The 27,006-nt window shown below is 41.4% G+C and overlaps 1 protein-coding gene across 4 annotated transcripts in view; it reads right to left on the reverse strand.

The window, feature by feature from the left end:
* Positions 1–4,390: 4,390 nt before the first annotated feature.
* The window catches only part of CDK6 (cyclin dependent kinase 6), a 233,323-nt gene continuing 210,707 nt past the window's right edge, over positions 4,391–27,006 (reverse strand). For all 4 annotated transcript variants that reach the window (XM_035723196.1, XM_035723197.1, XM_027573270.2 and 1 more), the window contains exons 6-8: positions 20,033–20,083; positions 14,455–14,590; positions 4,391–8,866 (exon numbers count right to left, since the gene is read on the reverse strand). In XM_035723196.1, coding sequence (XP_035579089.1) covers positions 8,720–8,866; positions 14,455–14,590; positions 20,033–20,083 — 334 coding nt within the window. In that variant the 3' untranslated portion in view covers positions 4,391–8,719. The remainder of the gene's footprint in view (positions 8,867–14,454; positions 14,591–20,032; positions 20,084–27,006) is intronic.

Below are 27,006 nucleotides of genomic sequence, written 5' to 3' on the forward strand. Positions count from 1 at the left end.
TGGTTATCCTGGGCTGGTTCACACAGCCTAGATGAGTATCTGACATGTGCACGCACAACCTATACATCTCCAGAACCGTGATTTCAAACACAGAAACCAACAAGTCAAATGTCCAAATTAAGATTTTTTTCTACGTTTAACACATTTTCTACTACAAAAGTTCCAAAAAAAAAAAAAAAAAGCTTACTGGGTAGGCCAGCCTTGCTGAAAACCTAGAATAAAGTTTTACCTAAGCCCTATGGGAATGCAGAAACACTACACTAATACATTTTACAGTGAAAACATGCATTGACACATCTCTGACATGGTAATCCTATAAAACCCTCTAGTTCTAATCTGTACTCTACGGGAACCGATATTGTGCTTTTCTTAACACATACTGCTCTTCTAGACCAAACACTTGCCAATTAACCTTCAGATCAAAACCTGAAATACCAGAAATGCAACAAGCTTCTGAGGTGTTGGGGACTGTTGGTTGTTACCATCCACTGTTGACTATTGTACATCCAATCCGTGTGTTTATTACCAGACTGAATTGCTTCTGTACAAAAACACGTTGCTTGAAGCACGGAAACTTGAATTTCTCCATCTGACACATTCTGGAAGCCCCAAGGCACAAGCTGACAGTTTGCTTCTACAGAAAACTCTCACACTGTTCTCCTTGCAACAGTTACTACCTGTTCCCACTACTGCACAGGACACCTATGAGGGTATGAGATTGCAGGGAGGAAGCTTCTTCTCGAGGCCAGCTATGAGGAGGCACCACCCAGGTACCTGTCTCTGCCGGGCATCTACTCCGATGGCCGTCTGGCCGAGTTCCTAAATTAAGGCAGTATCTGATGCTTTCTATCTGGTTTTAATTTTTTTGCTGTATTTTCATGCTATACTATATGCATATTTGACAAAAGAACTACAAAGTCCTTTGCTTTAATTCCTTTACATAATGATAAAACATCTAGACACAAAAATACTACACCTACAGACTTAAATTCTACTCATCATGTTAAAATGCATGCAGCTTATTTGGGGGCTTAGTCTAATTTTAATTTACTTCACTCCATCGAGACCATGATAATGAACATTAAATGCAAATCCTAATGCCATCTCCTTTCAGTTGTACTTTCACAGGACTAGTGTGATTCAGAAATAAATAACATACATGAATAATAATAGAAATAATTTATGCAAGTGTAGAACAACTTGAAATAGAAATTCCCCACCTTGTTAAGTGCTGATTCTAGGGGTAGTTGCTGCTATTCATCCCATGTACTAACTAATATATTTACTACTGGTCATAGTAAAACACACGAATACAAAATAAGTGAAAAACTGTAATAGTCACGTGTATGTTGTTACAAACACAGGACCAAAATGAGAAGCTATATAATGTACTTGGGGGGGGCGGTTCAAGAAATGTGTTACTGCTGGGATCTATTTTCATTATTCGGAGACGTCAAGGTTAAATTAGGAGTTGCTGGTGATCACAGAAGTATTGCTAGCTAATACATATTATTGCATTTCAAAAAACTTAAGATTAGAAACTTTCAAGGTAAGGGTTCAGTGGGTGTCTTCAGGACTGTAACCTAAGCATGTCAATGGAATTTGGCCAGAAACCACAGAGCGTTAGAAATTAAATAACTGTGTGGCTCTATGCTTGCCCTTTAGTGCTACAGTCATAGTTCTTTATTGCAATATGTAGTTATGTGCCCCCTTTATTAAGGAAACCTACATTTGACAATCCAAACTCCTAAAGTAGAGGAGTTATTTGCTTGATCAAACAATTCACACAAAAGGTCCTCTAAACAGGAAAATACCCCTACTATGTGAGATAACTGGCTTACATACCTTTAACTATTTGACAAAGAAAAAAGAGAAAGAAGAAAGTAGAAACTAGAGAGTTAGGAGCTTTCGCCTAGGCAGAAAATAAACAAATTTTCAAAACAAAACTTTTCCACGCATATCTTTTGCCATCATATATGTAGAATGATAGAAAATAAAAAAATAAAAAATCTTTCCTGTAATTATACATCTTCTCTTAAAAAAAAAAAAAGCTGAGCTTAGAGCTTGAGAGATGCCTGGTAGACGCTTCATACAGAACAGCATCTCTTTATACCCGAACTTTCAAAGAATTGTGTTGTACTTATTTATGCACAGAAGACACCCGTTTGCTTCTAGGGACATGTCACTTCCTAAGATTGCAGAACAGATGCCTCTGAGACAGCAGCAGGGCACATGGACCTCGGACAGCATCCTGCCGGGTCTGTACTATGTTTCAGGCACCACCAGGTGAGCGGTGGGCGGGTCCCAGCCAGCTCCGCCCACTGCCACTCTACCGCCAAAGGGCCGGGGTGATGGCGCAGCGCACCCAGAAGGTTTTCAGGTGGGCGTCAAGTGTTGGCCACGAGCAAATAGGGTTCAGACTGGCCCAACTGATAACAAACTCGAGGTTTGAATTCGGCCTTCCATTTAGGGGCTTAAATTAGAATCAACTTCAGTGGGGTTTTAAGCAGAGGGACGAGGCCGACGAGTCCCCAGAGAGCTTTGGCCAGCCCCTGGTGTGTGCCGTATTTTGATTCAGAATGAATTCATGAGACTTGCCTGTAGGCTACTCTGCAGGGAAGTTAAGCAGGCACTATCGAGTTTCTGCCACTCCGAAGGAATAAACTGCCTTCTGTTACGCCGCGTTAAGGAAACTCTGAAAAGTACTATCATTGCCTGCCTCCTAAATTTCTCTTAACACTTACTGAGGAAAAGGACTTCTAAAATTAACTAAAACCATCTGGGGGATGATCAGTCTCTGAGCAGACCTGTGAATTAAAACGTAGGAGTGTGTATGGAGAAATATATATATATATATATATAGTCAAAGAACTTCCCAAGTAGAGAAATTAAAGATTTATGTAAATATACTCCCAAGTTATCATGGTCACATGCTTGGACAGGATTTTTAAAAATTAGCATTTCTTGTGAATTTACACTTGTGATTACACAGATGTAAAACATGACCAGGTCTTTTAGTATTTAAGGGCTCTGTTTCAGCATGGCAATTCTTCAGGAAAAAACAAACAAACCAGTTTTGTCTACCTAAATACCAATGTTACTTATTTTACTCATCTGATTTTTTTTAAATGAGGGTTTAAGATTTTAGTCAGTGCCTAAAGACCATCATGGTAGGAAATGTGAAAACAGCAGCCAGGTTATAGGTATTTTGGCTGAGGCCACTGGAGGAGTTTTATACTCCTAACAAAACTATCCTGGTCACAGATGAGTGCTGCCTTTTAACTAGTAAGCCTGTCTATCTTTGTAACTTCTGCACCCAGGACAGTAAGGTAATTAGGTACCTCAAAAAAAAAAAAAAAAAGGCTTCTTGAAACATATGATGTCTTGGCTCTCTTTATGCACTTAAATGATCAAAATGGGTGTTATCCATTCTCAAGAAAACTTACTCGCAATTATTCAGAACCTAGAGAACAACTAAAATATCCAGGTTACAGAGTGTTAGGAAGACTCTTAATCATCCTGATAAACAAGTGCTAAGCAAGAGTAAAATATGTGCAGAAAAATAAAGTTAGAATGAAGTCTTGAGAAGTACCTTTAGCCCTGCTGATTTCTTTCTCCCCCCCTGAGAGCACTACCTTGTGGAACACTGGAATAAAACAAGAAAGCCCATGTCTTCGAGGACAGTGTGAAATTTAAAACCGACATCTGCAAGAAAAATCGTTTCCCTTTCCTACCATATAACCTTCAACCTGCTGTATTAATATTTAAGTAGATGCTTGAAAAAAAAGCCTGTATTAATTTTCAAGAGGCTCCTGTTTTCTTCTTGAAGGCCAGAGCACCAGTATCAGGGAAACATACAGAGGTCGATGGAAGTTCATGCATTTATCTAAACTCCCTGGGAATGCTAGGAAATAGAAAACATTTAGAAAAGCTGATTCATACTTCATTAAAACAAACAAACAAACGTTAATTGAAGAAAAAAACCCACACAGTTAAAAATCAGACCTCTTCTCTTTTACCCTCCTGTTGTATATAAACATCAGAAGGCCAAAGGAATATTCTGGTTTATTTTCTGAAAAAGTACAAGTTAGAAATGCTTGAGATATAGGTATGTAACACAAGTACGTTGCAAACTGCATTGATAAGAAATGAAAATGCTATTTTCTTGTGCTTTTCAGGAAAACAAATGATCTGGGGGCTCACATTGCCTGACAGGCTTTTGGTAGCCTCAAGCTTTCCCACGGTGGGGAAGGAGCACGTAGCTACACGTTTCTAATCATACATCTGAATGTACTGGATGCACATGATTCGGGCTTCACAATTTTTCAAAAAATCCTGGTGGCACAGGAAATCTGTGCCGTTTTAAAATTTAATATATATATATATATATATATATTTACAGTGAACATTCTTAGGCTTATATAAAGACCGTAGCTTCATGTAGCTGCTTCCTCCCATGAAATAAGGAGTACGGATGATTGAGTTTGTTAAGGCCGACATTTGAAATGGCAACTGCTTGGAACAGCTTTTTCACAAAAACATGTTTTTGAACGTATCAACTTCATAGTTGCCAGGTGACTTTAATATAACTTCTTACAATATATTTGTTAATATCCATCCTTCAGAATATATCTAACTTTGAAACTATCCTTCTTGGAATACCTTCGTTTTCTCCTGAACTTCCTCTATCCGTTGTCCACTGTCTTAGGACTTTAAAAGATTTAGAAATCACATCACATCTTTATTTTTACAAAATAGAGACACTGTTTTTATGTGTCACAATGTAAAACATGCATTCTTCTGAATTCTATCAATACCTAAGAATTTATAATGTCTCAACATTTTCTTTCCAAGGTAAATATTCTATAGTTTCTATACTAACACAATTAAGTAATTACAGTGGCTTATTAACTTTTAATATTACTCTTTCCTAGACCCGACGATGCAACAAAAGACTGCTTTTGGAAAACGTGAGACATTCTCTTGTGTGCTTATCATAAAAATTGTCTAGTTGTCATTTAAAAGAAGCAATTCTTTGAAGAGAAGAATTTTAATGAGTTTTAATTAGAAGCTTACATGATTTTAATTTCTATAAAGGAATGAGGATTGCCATTACTGACTTTAATAGGCACCGCTTTTAAGAGAAGCAGCTGTAGTTAAAAGCTCAATTGTAATACATAATTTAAGGTTCAAAATATTGGTACTATTTAGGCTTTTTTTCATCAAGATGGACAGTACCACTTTCTGGAGTCAAATGATAAAATCTTTAGTTAGGGGTACAAATTTTCTTTAAGACAGCCCGTGCGTTCTGAAATTTTCATTTTTACTTCCAACTAAAAGGCTGAGATTCTAGTCTTGTAAATATTTTGAGACATTTTTAGTAAGACACCTTGGGCTAAATGAAGAGCGTGCCATTCCTACTGTGTGAGTCCTGAGAGAAAATCATGAGAATACAGAGGGATGAAAAGGCTTGGAGCTCTTGTCCAAAACAGGTTCTTTGCTTCTTGGGTTCCTATCCACTTTAAAGGAGAGACAAAGTGGGAGGCGCCAAGGCACTGGGTTCTTAAAGCTCTTGGAAATTGTGTTTTTAAGGTTATAAGATTAGGACCTTATTACCTTTGCCCCATGATAGCTTATGATGCTGAAATGGACAGGTGTCTCTTTTATTCTTAAATGGGATTGTTACAATGCCAGCCTGCACAACAGTTCCCACAATGCCTGGGCCCCCAGAACAACTGCCACATAGAAACTATCAGGCACATGCCAGCCCCAGTCCTCAGCTGGAAATTCAAATGTGATTTTCAATCTGACACCAGATTTTTACTGCTATAAGCTGCTTCAGTATAACCCCGGAGCAGTATGACCTTTGCAGCTAACCATGCCTTCGCTTTTGGCAAAGACGTTTGAAACCATCTGTCACAGAAGAATAAGCTGTATTCAGTAAATTCCTATGCAGCTATATGCTTCCCAGTGCCCCAGTAGCAAGGGTGCTTGTGTGGGATCTGGATTTCAGAACTGGTGAGCCCAGATATAAAAGCCATAAAACAAGAGAGTAACCACTCAACTACAAGAACTACAGATGTGAGCACTGGGGTCAGACTCTGAAGTTCAGAGAGGCCGAGGTGCCCCCTCCTTCTGCCTCTCCAAGGATAGTCTGCCAAGTATCCAATGCAGAAATGTTTGTGCTTTAAGTTTTCTTCATAAACACTACCGAGAAATGAACCAAAAGTATATGCTAGAAATAAAGTGGAGCTCTCTACTTGTTTAAAATTCTCAAGAATGCTGAAAAATTCCAGTTTAGAACAGCTGCATTTTTCTTGGGAGAACTTGTGAAAAACTTAAAAAAGCAGAAACTCAAGTTATGTCCACTCTAACCAAAAAGCACATGACGAATCAGGGCAGTGAGTTTTAAAATTCAATTGCTAGGCCCCAGCAAAAACGTCTTTGTATTTTGACCCCCGATCAAAGGAAAGGCAGAACTCACTGTTCCAGGGGAGACATCGCCCCGAATTCTCTGGATTCATTATATCTCAAGCATTTACAGTGATGACAAAACATAATCAATGTTGTCAACAATGAAGAAAGCGTAAAACATTCTTACGGCCCATCTTCTCATTCGTATCTGGTTTTAGACAAATCTTCCTGCTCTTCAAGTTACTGAGAGTTAGAAAAATGTTAAACAACATTATGTATTAAAAAAGAGTAATTCCCACCCCAAAAAGCTTCCAAGGAGGAAAGTCTCCTAATTTTTCTCTTGTTCAAGATGGTAGTATAAGAAATATTGAGCTGTGAAGAATTCAGGAAGGCCTGACAACATATAAACATCATCTGGAACATTTTCTACTGAGGGAAGCAATGTTCATTCTTTGAAAACCCTAACTCTAAACACGGTCTAACTGTTGCATGCACTCAAAACATGAGTCAGAAAGCAAAGATAGCTAAACTTCCAAAAAGATACTTAATCTCTGTGTCTTTCAGCACTAACCACATGTAAGGCAGAGATGACACTGGAATATAAGGAACAGTAGGGAAAACGGCAAGAGAAAAAAAATAAAGCTGTTCACAATGCCCAGGGCAGGCTGGCTCTGCAGAGAGAGGAGTACGCACAAGGCACTAGAAACAAGCACAGCCTGGGGGATGGAGAAAAGATCATTTTATACAGTAAATATATATTTCTAAAAAATAGTTAAAGACATTCTCTCTGATTCTACACTGACAATATATTCTAAAAAAAAAATCGTAAAACACTAAGTAACAGTTTAAAGCAATCTATGTGCTGGTGATAGAGAAAAACTGGTCCTCTACTCACTGCCTAGGTAACAACAATGAATGCCAGGTAGGAAGATCGCATCAGAGCAAGAACATAACAGAGGGGGGACCCTGTTAGGATAGCGAAATCGGAGCCACAAGCCACAATCTGAATCTAACTATTTACAAAAGGTTCATTGAAAGCAAGCAAGCAGGAGGTGCATGGGAAAAGCTTAAGCAATCTGTTATTAGTTATGTAATGGCAGTAATATATATTAGAGGCCCTGGGGGATAGATAAGATGGATACTTTGCAAACAAGGCAGTGCATGGTGGAAAAAGTACAGTGTAAGAGGGAAAACTTAAATGGTATTCCTGTCTCTTGTCAGAGAGAACTACTCTCCACACTAAAACAGGAAACAGTTTCTGACAAATTCCTAAAATCAAAAACAAAACACAGTTTCTGACAAATTCCTAAAATCAAAAACAAAACAAAGTAACAACAAAACCCAAAAAGGAAACAGATTTCAGATCAGGAAATAAAGGCTTTCTCTAATTTTTTTTTGACAATTTTACCTATTTGAGGTACACTCCCTAAATCTATAGCAAGTAGAAAAAGCTTATAGGGTATTTTTCAAAAGAAACAATAAAGCATATAATACAGGTTAAAATGGACTTATATTGAGTAAATTCAGCTTTTTGAAGAGTAAATAGAATGTATGCTTTAAAAAACAGGTCTCTTAAAAGATACTTGCATTTTTTCCCTTTTGTTGTGTGTATAAAACGTCATCTAAATAGTGAACCTTTTACTGCTAGCAAATTTACTGCTTTTGGCCATGAAATTTTGAGGACATAGGCTCAATGTTCTAATTTGTGAAGCCCATTCTGGTAAATTACCTTTAGTCAACAGGCACCTGTTATTTATAGGTCACTTTGAGTCTTTAAAATTCAATTATTCTTGTTGTTTACAGAAAGTAACACTTTTAAGAGAACAAGAATCACACACACACACACACACACACACACACACACACACACACTCTCACATTCTCACTCAAAAGTACCGAATCAGGCTCGGGCAGCTGCAGAGAGATTACATCATAACTCAGCTGTGCCTGGATTGCTCACTTCACACTGGCAGCATTCAAGGTTAGAAAAATGAAATGGCAGCACAATTGGTCAGCAGCTTCTCTTCTTCTGGAATTTTTCCAGGTTCTTGAAACAAACAAACAAACAGACAAACAAACAAACGAATGAACATAAAGCTGCAAACATTCTTGCATTGATTTCAAAACAGTACACGAGGTGGTTTCCATGGAGAAGCAGAGCCCGTCCAGAAGACGGCAACTAGAAGATCCCCAGCCAGTGATCCTCAGCAGCTCTGCCGGGGCCTACTCAGGGTGCGGGGGGGGGGGGGGCATCAGCCCCCAAGGGTGTTCTCCGGGTGATCAGCTCAAGGCGGCGCCCGGCACCTCAGGCTGTATTCATCTCTGAGCTGTTCTGGCTGGGAGGGAGATGGGCATCCAGGTTCTCCTTGCACCTCTCCAGGTCATGGAAGTATGGGTGAGACAGGGCACTGTAGGCGGATATCCTTTTGGCTGGATTAAATGTTAAGCACTTCTGTGATAAAGAAAAAAAATCACTGATTAACGTAAAACATGTCCATTTAAAATAATCTGCTTACACAGTTACACATTTATTCACCACCATCAATTAAGTGTGTCTATAAAGAGAATGAGTATCTACTTCAGGGGGCACTACGGGGCACCCGGGTGGCTCAGGCGGTTGAGCGGCCACCTCTTGGTTTCAGCTTAGGTCACGATCTCACGGTGGTGAGATGGAGCTCTGCGTGGGGCTCCACGCTCAGAGGGGAGTCTGACTGCTTGAGATTCTCTCTCTCCCTCCTCCTGCTCATGCTTTCTCTCTCTCAAATAAATAAGGGGCGCCTGGGTGGCTCAGTCGGTTAAGCATCTGCCTTTGGCTCAGGTCATGATGTCAGGGTCCTGGGATCGAGCCCCGCATCGGGCTCTTCGCTCATTGGCGAGTCTGCTTCTCCATCTCCCTCTGTGATCTCTCTTGCTTTTGCGCTCTCTCAGATAAACAAATAAAATCTTTAAAAAACTAAAAAAATAGGGGCGCCTCGGTAGCTCAGTCGTTGGGCGTCTGCCTTTGGCTCAGGTCGTGATCCCAGGGTCCTGGGATCGAGCCCCGCATTGGGCTCCCTGCTCCGCGGGAAGCCTGCTTCTCCCTCTCCCACTCCCCCTGCTTGTGTTCCCTCTCTCACTGTGTCTCTCTCTGTCAAATAAATAAATGAAATCTTTAAAAAAAAATAAATAAATAAGTAAATCTTTTAAAAAAGGGCACTAAACAAAATGTGGACATAGCCATCTTATATATGGGCTCAATGTATAAACTGCCCTTCAGGAAAATGCAACAGCTTTTGGGGTGCCTGTGGACTGTTACCTCCCCAAGCTTTCTCTTCAACCCACCCCACATCCTTTAAAAAAATATTATTATTACTGTAGTATGTATACAACTTTATTTAGATAGTGATTTTTCTAATGCCAACCAACTTAGTCCTATAGTCAGTGGCATCACCTGAACTCTTTACCCTCCCCCAAGGTTTAAATACTGATGAGTCGGGAATGGAAGGGGGTTACCTTGTTCAGGGGTAAAAGGCTCATTACTAAATGACAGTAACAGTTTCCGACAAATTTCTAAAATCAAGACCAAACCAAAACGACAACAAAGGAACAAGAAAGGAAATACATTTTAAACCAGGAAATAAAGGTTTTTCCTTATTAGGGAAGGGGCAAGTAAGGGCTAACACCTAGGCCCAGCTTATCCAGATCACCAGCCAGCTGTGGACTCTGCCCCAGGGCCGAACCATCCTCTAGGTTCAGTTCTGGTACCAAACTCTATTCCAGGCTGTCAACTCCAGTGCAGGCAGAAGGTGAAAGGTGGGGAAGGTGAACCTCTGGAGCCGCAATCTCTGTTCCCAAACTGCCGATTCATCATCAAGTAGGCAGAACGCTTCCCTAACCTCAGTTCCACTTCCAGTCCGACCCCAGGTGATCCTGTTCTTGAAACCCCCCTCCTGCCCTTTCACGGACACCTCCAGAGTGCCCAGCAGGTGGCCAGCACTAGTGAAGGATGAGAAAGACCCGCCCATTGCCCAGGGACACACAAGCAGCAGAGAAGCTCCACCAGCTTCCCCGTCCATGTGATGCAGCACCCACTGAAGTGAGCTGGGCACCCGAAATGTCTATCAATTTCAGTCCCCTCTGTACATTATCATGGTTATGCTGACCTCTTCCATGTAACCTGGGTTTTTGCCCTCAAGGAGCTCAGAGTCTCGGTCAGGTCCTGACTAGATTAGGACCCTCTCTAACACTCTGTGGAACACTACTGACCTGGAAAATTCTATATATAATTCCAGGCAAATTTTTGGGTCCCCTGAAATCTTATTTATGCTGAGCTCCCCACCAGTCCATGGAGGCCAGTTTCTCATAATCTCTCCTGAAAACCAAAGAACCAAAGGGCAAGCAGAGGAAGAGCTTGTTGGTAGAATGGTCCTACTGTCTCTCATAGCAAAAAACATCTTAAGAAAAGTTTTCCACGGGCTGAATTCCCTCAGGACAGAAGAGCAGGAGCAAAATCCTTGAGCCTGAGGTCTCTCTTCCCCAGAGTCCAGAAAGGAGAAAATTAGGTAGTGACATTAGAAAAGGAAGCAGCCGGTTTAATCCCTGGGACATAGGAACGAAGAAAAAAAAAGTTGTGGGAAGATGTTCAAGAGAGAGAGACATGTCCCTAGAGGACGGTGTGGGAGGAAGCCCATCCTCACAGCTATCCTGATGGCTTAGAGCTGGGAAGAGGGTGGAGGGAAGGAGAACTCCTTAGCCTAACATGGAAGTGTGTGAGAATCTCCAGTTGGAAGTTTTTTTTTTTAAGATTTTATTTATTTGAGACAGAGAGAGAGAGAGAGAGAGAGAGCGAGCGCACACACTAGTGGGGGAGGGACAAAGGGGGAGGGAGAAGCAGAATCCCTGCCGAGCAGGGAGCCCGATGCGGGGCTCCATCCCAGGACCCTGGGATCATGACCTGAGCCCAAGGCAGACGCTTAATGACAGGCGCCCCAAGATGGAAGTCTTAATACTTTAGGTGCTACAGAAACATTGTTAGACATGGTGGCTAAGTTCTATCACTGCTCTATGTCAACAGGGCAATGGGATGACTTGAGAATTAATTCAAAATCTTGTAAGAATACTGTTTCTCCAAGGAAATCTAATTTACCTGCCAAATAACTGACTGATCAAATGAACTTTTGGAACTGCTCTTCAGTCAAGAGTTGACTACTATGATGGACTGGGTCATTTTCCAGCACGTACCCTCCTTCTTCCCAGCCCTCCCTTCACGGGAGGAGTATTCTCTCCTCTATTAGAGTTGGCCTTGGCCACGTAACTTACTTTGGCCAACGAATGTGGACAGAAGCAGCAGGGTGCTGCTCCCAAGCCTAGGCCATTGGGGCCATCATGTGTTTCTGCTTGCCCTTCTGGGAGCATCCACCTTCTATTATGAGAAAAACCTGCCGCAGGGAGCCAAAGCCCCTCTTGTTCTGGGTCCCAGAATGAGACACATGGAGAACACTTGTCCTTGACCCACAGGCTGCATGCAGCACAGCTGTCTCTGCCAACCTGCAGACCCATAAGCAAGAAACAAATGCTTACTGCTGTGCGCTAGGGAGACTTCTGGGTTGTGTGTTATGCAGCAAAAGTAGACTAATCCAAGGAATACCCCCTTCCCCCAATATGTGCCTTAAGGCTCTAAAAACAGCAGAAACTCTTGAAACTTGTTTCAGCAAGAGCATCGTATTTGGAGTAAGTACTCAGCCTCTCAAGTTAACCACGACGAAGGGGACAAAACGTGTAAAGATGGGTAGGTTCTGGATGTTAAAAATAGTCTTCCCCCTGAATGGGCTTATTACCGTGCACTACTTATGTGTGTACGTAAGAGCGTTTACAACATGCCGACGTAGACAACCATCCATCCATAGCTGAGACATGATAGCGTCAGCCTTGTTTTCAGATAAAACAAAGGACAATTCTTAAAAGTGCTAAAATTGAAATGTCGCTTCTTAAAGGAAACAACTTCCTAGAATACCTTTCCCTTTTCACCCTCACTAAATCATTCTGAGTAGAGGCAACAAACACTGCCAGGACCTCCGCTGCTTCTCTGCCGCCAAATGGCTCTTTCTTCCGCTCGACAGTTCTGCCCCATGGCCCTCTAGCAGGAAACAGGGAGAACTTTCAGGGGTTTCTGAGCTTCGTGGTCCTGGGCCGTCCTCTCCCGGAACGCCCATGGATCATTACGTACTGCCCTTCAGTCTCTTCTAGTCCTGACGTCACTGGGGCTGCCTCTTGCTCTTTTCCTTTGCTTTTTCTAATCCCCGCTGACACTCATCGTCTACCCTCTTCCTTCTCTCTCTGGTAGTTTCTTTGTTCCTATTTCTTCTCTGTCTCCTGCTGCTTCTTTAGTCCAGCACTAGTGTGTGGTCTGACTTGGAAAGCCGCCCCCTTTGGGTGGGAGACACTGAATGAGCATGCGGCGTCGTCTGCTATCTTGACATTCTGAGTTCCTCCTGGTGATTCCTACTGACGCTGGAGCCAGGAGATACTCTGAGCTGTCTTTGGGTGTCCCAGTAGCTGAAGGAGTGGGATGCCTCACAACTAAAATTGGCTATCCCTGTGATTCTGTGTCCAGAATCTTCTTCTAAGAGGAGCATTCCCCTCAAAGTTCTTGCTGAAAAGGAAAGTCGACGGTGGACATATTTTAGAACACATCGTCCCCACCCCCTCCCAGCACAGCTGCCTGGACCCAGAATGGTGACCTGGCCCTTGGCAGCAACTCCTATCATGGCTTGGCAAAAAGGTGAGGCGTGTCAGCCACATTCTTCCTTTTAGGAATCTGACGTAGGAAATACTAACAGAGCAAGTGTGAGCAGTGGGGGTTAGAGCTGAAAGGATCCAGGAGTTGGCCGAAGTTCTGAGAGTCAAGGGGCCAGCCGCAGTTAAGGGGAGCAGACAGTACTACCGAAAAGAGGCACTGAAGGGGAGAAAAAGGCCTGCAGGGCAGAGACAAGCAGGTGGTGATGCTCTTAGCAGGACCGAGAGAGCATTTACACTCTGCATGGCTTTTCACTGCCAGGCCACATGAAACATTCCATCAAACCCCCTTTTCTTAAGGTAATCCAAGTACTTGTCTGTTACATGAAACCCAGGAAAAATTTTCCTAAATAGCAGGTGAGCCAGCAAGTGTGTATATGTAGTGAGCCTCTCTACAGGAGACTATATTCTCCCTTCTAATAATAATGTCCAAAGGATGTGAGCCAAAAGTCCTTAGTGAGTGTCTTAGAAATGGAACAGTGAGGAGGGAATATAGCTGTCCTTCTCTGTAACGTGGCAGGGAGGGAATCTTTGAGTAAGCCAGAAAATGAGCCACCATCAGGTGAAGATGGAATTAGGGCTTTCACTGGGAGACTCATGGCTCTGCGAACATGCCCATCAATGGCTGTGTCCACACAGAGCTAAAGTAGAACACTTCTACTAAAGCCTATAGACTCTTAGGTCTATGTCGGAGATTCAGAATACATTGACAGAACGGGAGCACTAGTGCCTCCAGGTCTAGGAGCAGCTTCTTGGTTTGATATCAAAGATTGTTAGTCAATAGGTAAAGGATACACTTACTATTCATTGAGTCCTGAACACCAAGGGTAGCTCAATAGGTCCACTCCTCTACCTATTTTTCTGTCTGCCAAGCATAGGGAAGGATGTATAAGGCCAAGTATTACGAGCCTGAATCTCAAACAGGACACAAGTCCTTATTTTCAGTGTGCATGCCGCATTGACTACTCATTGGAAGCATATGTCTACATGAATCGAGAGGCTTCTGTGGCCGCGTTCAAATGAACATTTAAAGATGGCAGACTGAAAGTGTGTGGGTCAGACTCTTTCTCCTTCTGTAGGAAACGAAGACATTCCAGAATCAAAAGCCACCAGCGGCGGCAGGTGTGGAAATGAAAGCTGCAGAGACCTCTCTGGGGTCCGTGATGCTGAACTGATGCTGGGCCCACCCCCAGGAGACCACCCAGCGGACGGGTCGCATCTCTCATCAGCACTGCACAAGACCAACTCTGCACCACGGGCACTTACCAGAAGTAGGTCTTTGCCTTGTTCATCGATATCTGTTACGAACTTCTCAATCGGTTGAGGAGATTTTGAGTGAAAAGCCTGCCTGGGAAGGGCGACATCTCGAGGCCAGTCCTCCTCTCCCGGGAGTCCAATGACGCTACAAAAGAACCACGTGTGAACATAAGCATCATTAGCTGCTATGCTGAAGCTGTTTTCCCACCAAAGTCCAGATGATGGTGAAGTCTGAGAGGCAGGCATGGGGGACACAGAGCCTATTACTGGCAGGTCTCTCATCTCTCTGTCCTGCGGCAGTATGATGATCACAGGGTAGAGGGTGATCTTTCAGGAAAATTGTAAAATTCACTGGGAAGGGTTAAGAGATTCCTCTAGTAGCAGATACTAAATGTATGAGATGATGCAGAAATAGAAAATAGTATATTACTACCAGTAAGTCCTGACATACTGACAGAGTAGGAGCCCCACATGGGCATATATTTTCCTTTATGCCCAAGAGTGCTTTTTGGGTTCTGATCCAACACTCTCATATTGCCATGCTTTTATAATGCTCATCTAACACGATTCATTAGCACATAAATTTGGTTGCACTTTTGGTTAAAGAGTAATTCCCTAAACGGTAATTACATATGTTAGAATCAGGCCAAAAAGAGGCTAAAAGATATGTGAATCCTGTGCTAGGCAAACACTATTTTATAATTTAATTTCAAATTAAATTCATTAAGTTAAATTTAGTTGATATATATTTTATATTACAAAACTGATTTTTTTATTTTAAAAGATTTTATTTATTTACTATTTATTTATTTTAGAGAGAGCGAGCAAGCATGTAGGGGCAGGAACAGAGGGAGAGAGACAAGCAGACTCCAGGCTTAGCACAGAGCCTGACACGGGGCTCGATTTCACAACCCTGAGATCATGACCTGAGCCGAAATCAACAGCCGGACAGTTAACCGACTGAGCCACCCAGGCGCCCCTACAAAACTATTTTATAGTATTCCAAAGTGAGCAAACAATAAATAAAGACAGTATCACTTATGCTTCCCCTGAAAATTATTCTGGGATCAGAAAGACGTGGAGAGAAGATCAAGTGATATAGAAACAGCACAGGCATTGTATGTCAACTATATTTAAATACAAAAAATAAATTAACAAAATAGCGTAGACTTTGGAAAAGGCAGACCTGGGTTCAGATTCTACTCCTACAACTTACTGGTAGGTAAGGACAAACTACTTAACTTCTGTGAGCCTCAGTGTCTTTATTTATTAACAGTCATAATTCACAGTGAGAATTTATATAAAGTGCATAGCACAGTGCCTGACACACAGTACTTGTTAGTATCAATACATTACCCATTATTAGTATTATTATTTTAAAGATTTTTATTGATTTATTGAGACAGAGAGAGAGAGCACGAGAGGGGGGAGAGGCAGAGGGAGGAGAAGCAGACTCCCCTGATGGGCAGGGAGCCCGACATGGGGCCAGATCCCAGGACCCTGAGATCATGACCTGAGCTGAAGGCAGATGCCCAACCAACTGAGCCACTCAGGAGCCCCACCCATTATTATTACTATTATAAGAGGAAAATCATGTTATTAATCTAAAATGCATAGGCAATGCATCACTACTACACTAAAAATACGAATTGCTTGAGTCCTATTGATGTGTGACTTGAGGTTCTTCAGAAATATTAATAGGTCGGTGGCTTTACATACTTATTTGAGAGATAGAGAGAGTTCACACACATGAGGTGGGGGGGCCGGCGGCAGAGTCAAGCAGACCCCACACTCAGTGGGGAGCCTGAGAGGAGGCCAAGCCCACGACCCCAAGATCACGACCCAGTGGAAACCAAGAGTGGTATGCTCAACGGACTGAGCCACCCACGCGCAATATGGAGATATTATTTAAAGTTTATGTATATGGGGCACCTGGGCGACTCGGTTGAGCATCTGCCTTCGACTTAGGTCATGATCTCAGGGTCCTGGGATCCAGCCCTGCCTCGGGCTCCCCGCTCAGCGGCGAGTCTGCTTCTCCCTCTCCCCTCTGTGATCTCTCTCACTTTCACTCTCAAATAAATAAATAAAATCTTAAAAAAAAATAAAGTTTATATATAGATAGTAGGTAGGTTTGAACAAGGGAAATCAGGGGATGCAAGAACTTGTATCTCACTTACAGACTCTGATTAACTCCAAACTAAAAAGTTATAATGTAGTGGACAGAACATATGGCTATTCAAATTTACCAAACTTTTTTTTTAAGAAATCTCTACACCCAACGTGGGGCTCACAACCCTGAGATCAAGAGTAGCATGTTCTACCAACTGAGCCAGCCACGCACCCCCTTGCCAAATTCTTTGAACTAGAGATAGCAATGGTGCTGGCCTGTGTTAAGAGTCTTCTCCTTGGCCTGCACTCACTGGGACACAGGTCGAGAAAATGTGTTCTCCTGAATGGATTTCCAGGTTTCAGGAAGATGTGGTGGTGAACGTCACAGGCTCTCTCTGTAAGACTTTCTTCCCCCTTTCATTCCCTCAATAGAGCCCAGGTCACAGACCTCACCTGGGGAGAGCAGACACCTGTAGCATAATTGCACCTGTCACTGCGTGTCCGGGAAAAGACCCTGTAATCCTACCTCTGTTGGACATGCTGGGAGAGCCACGCTGTTGAGGCAAATAAAGACAGACTCACGGACGTATTTACCAGAACAAGGGGATGGAAATGCAACTTGGGCAATACACAAATTTACTTAATAGCGAGATCTAGAGGAAGAGTAGAAAGAAAAAGGATACCACTATTAATTATTCAAGGACATAAATGTGTATGCTTGGAAAGAATGGGATAGGCAGAGAAAGAAAAAGAGAATGCTTGTGAAAGAACTTTAACAATTTCCTTCATTTTTAGTGTTTTAGCCATTTTTAGATCTTTCTTTGGCATTACCATCGCCAGTCATCTAGAAATCAATTATAAAAATTCTTAGTAATAATTTAAAATCTTTAAAAAAATCTTTTTATCTGCAGCTTTGAATATATTTATATTGAAAGAAATCTGGTGATGTGGGTAGCTGAGTGCCAAAAGCAAAAAAAAGTCTGTGTTCATGTATGTGTGGTGCATAAATACATATATGTGTACATAGCTATCTATATAAATAACTTTCAAAAGTATTTTTAAATCTGCCCCCTCCTCTGATCCCGGAACGACCTCCTGAGACATGCAGGTCAGTTATTGCTTCCTTTTTATAGATGTGGAAACAAAGGGGTGAGGAGTGAAATCAACCGCCAAAGTCACACACAGTAAGTTCCGCCACAGAGCGGGAGCGAATCCAGCTCTCCTGATTCCAAATCCAATATTTTGTTTCCATTTAACTATGACTCCGCTCTGAAAAATGCTCTAAAATGTCACGAGCTAAAAGTGTTCAGTTTCACTTTCAAAGTACTTGCTGTTCTTTGAAAGTATAAATCTTTCTAAATGCAGAAACAGTTCTCCCTGTAAGAGAATGTGAATGTGGCTTTCCTTAAAAAAAAAAAGAAAAAAGAAAAAAAATCCCTTTAATATCCAGTATGAACTTTTATGGCCCATATACGAACGTTGTGAAACTCTGATAGGTCCCTTAAAAAGTGCCTGCATCAAGTTTCAGTATTTGGACAGCTGAACATAAGCCTTAAAAGTTGACATCTGTACCGTAAAGACTGACAGCACAAAATCTATAAATGGCAGAGGGAACAGAAATCATTTTTCAAGTACTTTAGAAATGACACTAGGGTGCAGCATTGTCCCTCTTCTGTATGCCAAAGGAACCAAGGCAGAGTAAAGAGAACATAATTTCAGCGAAACAAGGCCAGAAACCAAGAAGTAAATGCTAAAGGCCTAAGACCTATAGAACTTCATGGCTTCTTTTCTGCTGGCAACCTAAGGGTCTCAGGCCTTTGCCAAAAGTGGAACTGGCTCTCCCTTGGGCACAAGTCAAACTTGTTTGTCAGAGGTTCTCTCGGGTCCAGCTCCCCCTGGCTTCTGATACTTAGCGGCACTAACAAGGCTAACAAGTTCGCAGACCCCAGGGCTGGAGCTGGACAGAACGCCCAGGTGATGTCAGTAAGGGAAAGGTGGTGATGGGTTTAACGTCTGGCAAGCTGGCTTCTGTCATGATCACTTTTCCCTTTAACAAGAGTCACTGGTGTGTCTGACTTTCCCAGTTCCTGCTTCAAGTTCTCACCGCACACAAACTATATTCAACAGTGCTGGGGAAGAATAGATGGGGGTTCATCAGTCTATGAGCAAAGATGAGTTGACAGCCAGAAGCAGAGAGAACATGAGTTTTGTCCTGAATCTGTCCATTTTATGGAGTGGCAGGAGGAGGAGGAGTGGGAGTCTCGGCAGCCGCCCTGGACCTGGGAAGCCCCCACACAATAAAACCAGCAAATATTTTTCAGGCCTTAAAGCCACTGGATTCTGATTCAGCAGTGCCACTGGCATCATTCGAAATCTAGTGGAGCTTTCCAGTCACTTAGAGAACAAACTGAGGTTCCAGTTTTATACCAACTGTTTTAAGCAGTCATGCTCGAGTAGATAGTGTTAACATATAATTATTTTCTTTAGGGATACTTTTTACCAGTTTTGCGGACTGAAAATACCATAAGAATCACTGGGATTCCTATAAAATGTTACAGACCAATGACTGGGGCTGCTTTTGGTTCTAGAACTCCGTTTTTCTTACTTCACCCCAATTCTGAGGGGGCTTGGCAAAGGCACCTATCCCAAAAGGATGCCATACTTCATGCTTTGTGAGAGGAAAGGCCTCTTCTTAACATTCTAGAAATACAAAAGCATACATACCCCCACAGTCACAAACATGTAGACATGAATGGAACTCTGCAAATCATCAACGAGCTAAGTAACAGACAATTAGAACCAAAGAATTTGAGCGCAAGAAAAGATCTTAGAATTTACGTCCTAGGTTTCAGTATTCAGGTGAAGAAGTTAAGGAACAAAAAGGTTAAACAATTAATGATGAATTATAATCATAGCTGCCATTTTAAAAGCATTCAGTATGCACCAGGCACCGTGCATGCACTTCACAGGGCATTTTATTTTATTTTATTTTTTTTACAGGGCATTTTAAATAACTTTCTCAAGACTGCATAGAATTTAGCAACAGACATAGGGTTAGAACCTAGGGTTCTCATTTCCTATTTTGGGGCTCCAAAGAAAAATGGGTTGTGTAGCATACCATCCAAAACAAAACAATGTAAAATCAATCTAGATGAACCAATGGGGATACTCAATGGGGACAGGAAGCCCGGTGGGCAAGGACGGGTTACCAGGCAACCGAACGCCCCACCACGGACGGCGGATGCATCTGAAATGGCCCCAAGCAGATAACACATCTGAACTCAAGGTCATGATGGGCTCTGCATAAAACAGCATGTCTGCCATGTCCCCCCTCACCACACAAATAGTAACACTGACTGTGGCCGCAGCTTGGAGGAGGAAAGACAAGAGGTAAACATTTTATATGAATGTCAGAGGAAAGGCACTGTAAATGTTTTCATGCTATGAACGCTGATGTAAAATTACAGTTACTACTTACTCCAAGATTTTTCCAAGCTGATCGACATCTGAACTTCCACGAAAAAGAGGCCTACAAGAATAAAGATACATATCAAACACGGAATTTTCTCATTACATTTCAATCATATTGGTCATTACCACTGTTTACAGGAAGCAAAACATTCTTTAAGGGTGAGGAAGGAGTAAAGAAGTGAGACATCTTTCCTTTGGTCAGTGAAGAATTTTCTCGCATCTGACTTCATGGTAAGGATCTGTCGTAAGTACTGGCTGGGCCCTGACTCCCCTGTTTTATCACCGTGGGTATTCTATTCGCACTCACTGCCGACAACAGTGCCACAGGGGGACACACAGGCCCTGGTTTCAAAGTCCTACCCAACTTCCTGGTAGGGTGCAACACGTCACTGTTCTAGTCTGGACCGAGGGGTTCGTGGGCTTCTTTGAAACTCTTCTTGGTCAGATTCTTCTCCGAGCTCCCTTTCCTCACCTCTCTGCTATCACAGGACTTCCTCAGGGGGCTCTCTCTTTCCGTGGGTCCTGATGCCGCAGTGACATACCTCTGGACCTATTTTTCTGATTTTATCACTTTCCTTTCTCACAGTATTATGGTAGTTAGCCATCACTCCGGGCTTCAGAGGAACACACAGCCCTCAGTGTCTACACGGAGCATTTAACTGGCAATTAAATGAGCTCACTTGGTGACATTTCTGGCATTTTCCCAAGTAGGTCAATACCCCTAGAGGGCAAGGACTTCTCTAGGTTTGCCTCAAATCTTTGGCCTAGTGCTTTACCTGAACAGGTGCTCAGTTAATAAATATTTTATTTAATATATTCCTATGGCACACATGGAAATGTTTCCGAACCCCTTGCTCAATGACTGACAGATATTTTTCAACGATAATGGGCTTTAAAAAAATTTGTAGCCTATTACCAGAGACCATATTTTTTAAATGTTATAAATGAATTATAAATATAAATATTATATATCAATTTTAGAAAAGCCAAACAATGGAATCTTAACAGCTATTATTTCTAGAACAGTAATGTTGACTCTAATATAATACTATGTGCTCCCCAAACATCTCATTTAATTCTCACAAAAATTTCAGGAGCAAGGTAGTATTATTATCATCCCTATTTTCTGATGAGCAGCTAGGATTAGAGATGTTCTAGACTTACCTAAGGACAAATAACAAAATGCAGACTTTTATTAAAATTCAAACCAGGTCCACCTTGCCCCAAAGCCTATCTGCTTCATTTTTATATTGTAATACATCTTATTTTGGTTACTAATGTTCTCCACACTCACAGACACTCCCTACAGTGAGCCTTTGGAGTGAAATAGCACGGAGACTGTGTGAAGAGCACTTTAGAGAGAACCTAGTGTCTCACAAGCTGGTGCCTGTGGGATTCTGTACTCATTGCTCTGCAAATGTCCAGTGTCTTTAAATTCTTGCCCTCTTTAACAAGGAACAAAGCAATTTACCAGACTGATTGAAGTTCTCTATTCTTTCCATACACTTCCTGTCTGATGGCCCTTCTAAATTTTTTTAAGTTTTTTTTTTTTTTTTTAAAGACTCTATACCCAACATGGGGCTCGAACTTACAACCCTGAGGTCAAGAGTCGCACACTCTACTGACTGAGCCAGCTAGGCGCCCCTTAATTAGGTTTTTAATTTTAATTCCAATGTAGTCAACATACAGTGTTAGGCCCTTCTAGATTCTTACGTTCTGCCCCCTGTGCAATCTTTTACAGCTACTTTGCTCACATCTTAATTGATAGCACCATTTTTCTTTTCCTTTCCAAAGCACAGAACTTGGACTGCACAGAAACAACAGTGCCCTTTCTTTTCACACTCCTGTTTCCTTAGTATTAAGGTATAAAATTACAAAACTAAGTATAACCAGCATTAGGAGGTTTGGACAAACACAAACGACCCCTCTTTGCGTAGCACATATCTCAAATGGCTTGAGCGCTGGGCATGCCGGGTAGCAGGCGCAGAGGGAACCGAGGGCACACCTTTAACTGATAAGCTGGTGAAACGGTTTTGTAAACATGCCAAGCCCCTCACCCTGCATGAAGAAGACTGGTATGCACAGTGAAATTATCTTTGAGGATCATGGAGCAGCTTAAAAGAAACTGGCCATGGCTACTGGGAAACAAACAAGACAGACTACCTTGAGTGGACGTTGTTCCCAGGCAAAAGCACAAGCCCTTCTTTTTCCTGAGGTGGGTACTGAGACCCCGAAGCTCAGCTCTGGCAGTGCAGGGGCTCATGCCCTTACTGGTTTGGTTCTCGGTTCCCTTTTTGTGTTTTTCTCCCTTGGCAATACTGTAACATTTTTGCTAGCTCCACTATGCATTTAAGCAAGTGCTTGCTCTATTTTACCTTACATTTGATACATGTTTAGCAGAGCACTTTCAAATCATGTAGTCCACCATACTGCCAGAGCCTGAAATCTTGCCTCTCTTGGCTGGACTTGGCTCCACAGAATGAAATGTGCTTTACATCCTTGAGTTAGAATTGGCCCATTAGTTTGGCCTGCTTTAATGAGGGCAAGCAGCAGAAAGGTCTGAATCATAACCACTTCTCTGTGACCTGCTGTGGGGAATACTAGAAACTCGGAAGCAACAATTCAGTATATGGCTCAGAATGACTTTTGTCACGTAGGAAGACCTGGCATGGGACTGTGAGGTCTACTAATTTGGCTTTAGGATGGATATGGATTGGCTTGAGTTATACAGAACCACTAAATCCTGACAGCATGCAATTAACTCCCATAAAATAGATCTTTGGGTGCAAAGACATTGTCACAAGACAATGGCAATGAGTCACATGAAGGGGGGAACAGCCTACCTGGAACTGGTACTCTTAGTTGACCAAAAAGTGATCATGAATGTGATCAAATTCTTAGGACCATCCATTCAGTTTGGGGCTGAAAATGCTCAAGTTTGCAGGAGCCAGTTTTGTGATAGAAGATGCTACGTTCATTAGAAGCATGGAGAGTTACAATGGATTTAGAAGAAAGATGAAAAGTTTTCATCATGATGACCTCCTGGGGGTGCTATGGTGGAATACTGATATGTAAGAAGAAGATTGTCCCAATTATATGATACAATCTGTCTTTAAATAAGGCTCCGTGGTCAAAAGTCTTGGCTGTATCAGGTCTCGGACCTGTGTGCATCATGTACTAGGACTGTATTTTCACTGAAGTTATTTTGCATATTTCTTCCTTCCTCAGATAAGCTGAGTTAAATATCCTTCAAGTCATGTAATTTATGGCATATTTTAGGTGGACAATTATGGGCATCTTTGACTATATTCTTTGGTTTAGTGGTAAGGGAGAGTTTAATTCTACTGCCTTGAATAATTTTATAATTGTAGGAATGATTCAGCTAAAACACACACATACATGAGTCAAACTTGGCTGGTTCTTTATTACCATGACATAGGGCTGAGCTGGAAGGAAGTAGAGGGTTGAAGGACCAACATGGGGGGAGAGTAAGACACAGAAAGACTGAAAGACAGACTGGGCTACAGATGGTCAGACGGAGACAATGTGAGGAGGTCCAAAATAACTTTGAACTCCATTTCTTCCTATTGTCTAAACATCTACCTCTCCTGGAAATCTCAGGGTATATTTATATGGGCCCTTCACGAAGACTGAAGCTGGAAGGGGAATATTCTATTATATATCATGAGACAAAGGCTCATAAAAATTAAAAAGTATTTTTTTTTTTTTTTTTGAGGATTCACTAAGCTATCCCAGAAGCCTCCCATCCCAGGTGACATACTTAGTAATTCTTTTAAACTAACTACTTAAAAATAAAATTAACAAAAGAGATATTCTACTGAAAGCAGTAAATCTGAAGCCTGGTTTTGTATTTCTTAAAACACTCCTTCTTTATCTACACATTTTTTGGGGGGTTAACTAGCAAAATGGAGAGATTATACCTACCAAGAACATCCCCAAATAAAAACTGTGCAATTGTTTTATTGGATTAATATACTAAAAAATCCCTCTGTTATATGGGGCATTACTGAAGGATAGTAACTCTTATGTATTTTACTATATCAAAAACTATAATTAATTTCTTCAAATGACTTTTCAGTAATTTAACCAAGTGTTTGGGTAACGGTGCGTAAACATTATCGGTGAAAGACCTTTGTTGAATCTACATTTCATGGATCCATTTCTAATTTTATACCTTTCTTTTCTCTTCACCTAGCCTATGATCCTCCTTTATCCTCAGATTTTCTCCACACTCACTTCTTGGGACGATTACATTCTTTTGCATAAACCTCCTTCTGTCTCTCACGGCCCTCAACTTCTTTTCTATTTTTGAATTCCCACTACAGAGGACCCTACTGGAAGACTTTGCCATTCTACCCTTTGAAGCCAATTTATTTGACAAGATAAATAATATTTGGGGGAAAATATCTGAAACTGGACATTGCTATGTTTTTATGAAAGAGAATTTTAGGTTATTTCCAAGTATTTTCTTCAAATATCTTTCTTCACTCTTATACTTGATAATAGTTAATGCTGATAAAAAAAAACCTCTTTCTGCAAACAATAAATTTTAATTTATATATTTTTTTTTAACTAAAAGGAGATCATTGCAAAATACAGTAACAAATTGCGTTCATTTCAAACCATAGCAAAGTCAATTTTCTTCTCATATGACCGCAGGCGCTGTCATGCCAAAACAAGTATGGTTCTTGGGGTTTTCTTTAGCAAGGATTTTTCTCAAAGCTTTTTTGAATTTGTGAGAATTTCAGCCTTAATGCACACCACCCCCATTTCCCCCAACATGTTGATTTTAGAGGATATTTGTTGACCGGGGAAAGGGTATCATAGGCTTTGGTGATGAACTGTCCTGGGTATGAATCCCCACAGCCATTTCTCTCTGAATGACCTTAGGAAAGTCAGTTAGCCTCTTTGAATCTGTAAAATGTCCAGTTTATAGGAGACCTACAGTTAGGTGCCAACTAAACACACACATACTTTTTCACACTCATACGTGATAGACGTATGTTCTTGTTCCTGGCCACTGCTATATACAAAAGATACCAAAGTGTTTCACGCAGTGAACAAGAAAGGAAGGGGACACTTGTCACCACACGGTGGATGCCCAAATCGTAGTAAAGGCTAACAATTCCTCCTCTGGGGTCACTATTCTCTATACCTGTTACAACTCTTACACCTTTACCATCAAGAACAGAAAGAATGAATGTCAAATAAGGTTTGATTAACTTTGAATTGGCAATATTATTTCTTCCTCTCTATGTAGTTTTAGCAACACTCACCCCATCTTTTAAGCATGAAGTGCATTTTCTTGGGTCGAATTACAAAGGGTACCAAGTTTCAGATTACATGCCTTTTTAAACAAATGAAAAGAACATATAACTATCATTCATAAGCTCAATAAACAGTGGAAAACATTTAGAAGTAGGGTATGTTTTCTAGCAGATGAGATGTGTATGCTGATCGGTCTGTTATGGAAAGGAAATGATTCATGCATAAGGGAAGATGAAAGGTTTCATTTAGTTACAATACTCTCATTGTACTAAAAAGATGAGGATGTCATGGATCCCCCTACAGAACACCTCTGTAACCTGCATTTGACCTGCAGTTATGCTTTAGTTGCTATCTTTCTTGATTAGCAAAGGAATTTTCCGTGTTCATAACAGGACCTTTCGAAAAATATTGCTTACTATTTTATGCTTGCTCCTGTGTTCAGTTCTAGAGAGAGCTGTTATCTGTTAAGTTAAAAATGTTAACTTATCACTTTACAATTACCACCTATTCAAATAACCAGATTAAGCAGAAAATCAATTAACTGATTTGCTTCGTAAACACTAATTGAGTGATCACCCACTAAGCACACAGGGCTGCATTAGGTGCTGGGAGATAACCCTTCCCCCAAGATACATATTAAATATAAATATTATATAATATAGTCTTAATATATAATATACATATATTTAAAGTATATTACACATTTTAATACAAATATATTAAAATATGAATTTATAATATTTATAAATAAATATATATATTACATACTACCATAATGATCCTTGCCTCTGTGGGAGACACGAGATACAAATGCAGGATCTTGAAATAAAGAAGTTTATCTCATTTTACCCTGGGAGAAAGCTCAAGGCAATCATTTAATCTTTACTAGAATGTTGGGAGGTGGTCTGATTAACTGTCTTTTATAGATGAGAAGTAAAGAAACTTAAGGAAACTGCTCAGTAAGTGGCTGAGTTGGTCTAACTCCAATGAGCAGCAAACAGAAGCAGTGTTTTAGAAAGATTACTATGGCAGAGGTTGGGGCGCCTGGATGGCTCAGTCGTTAGGTGTCTGCCTTCGGCTCAGGTCATGATCCCAGGGTCCTGGGATCCAGCCCCGCATCGGGCTCCCCGCTCAGCGGGAAGCCTGCCTCTCCCTCTCCCATTCCCCTGCTTGTGTTCCCTCTCTCGCTGTCTCTCTCTCTCAAATAAATAAATAAAATCTTTAAAAAAAAATATGGCAGAGGTTTATTGAGTCACTAAGAGGGGATGAAGACAGAGCTAGGGAGGCCAACGGCAAGATCAGTGCACAAGGACCTAACCCAGTTGGACAGAGCAGATGGGAAAGGATGCAAAGGCATAGAGGGAAGGTGATCTGAATTTGGTAAAAGACTCAGCATGCCCTGCGAGAAGCAGCATGGTTTTAAGATTCCAGGCCGAATGAGAAAGGTGGGGAGAGGGTGGTGTGGGGAGGTGAAGATTGGAAGATAATTGACTTAATTTTAAACATGCTCCTTTATGATAAAAAATAATGTATAAAACAATGCTTTGAAATCTGAGAATGAAAAACATGCAAAAGATTAGTTAAGCATACCTAGGTATATACCCAACAATACTGGTAATGTAGGTGCACACAAACACTTGGACATGAATGTGTGTAGCAGCATTATTCATGATAGCCCAAACAACCCAAATG

The sequence above is a fragment of the Zalophus californianus genome, chromosome 12 (assembly GCF_009762305.2).
Source record: "Zalophus californianus isolate mZalCal1 chromosome 12, mZalCal1.pri.v2, whole genome shotgun sequence".
In the NCBI taxonomy this organism is placed as follows: domain Eukaryota; kingdom Metazoa; phylum Chordata; class Mammalia; order Carnivora; family Otariidae; genus Zalophus; species Zalophus californianus.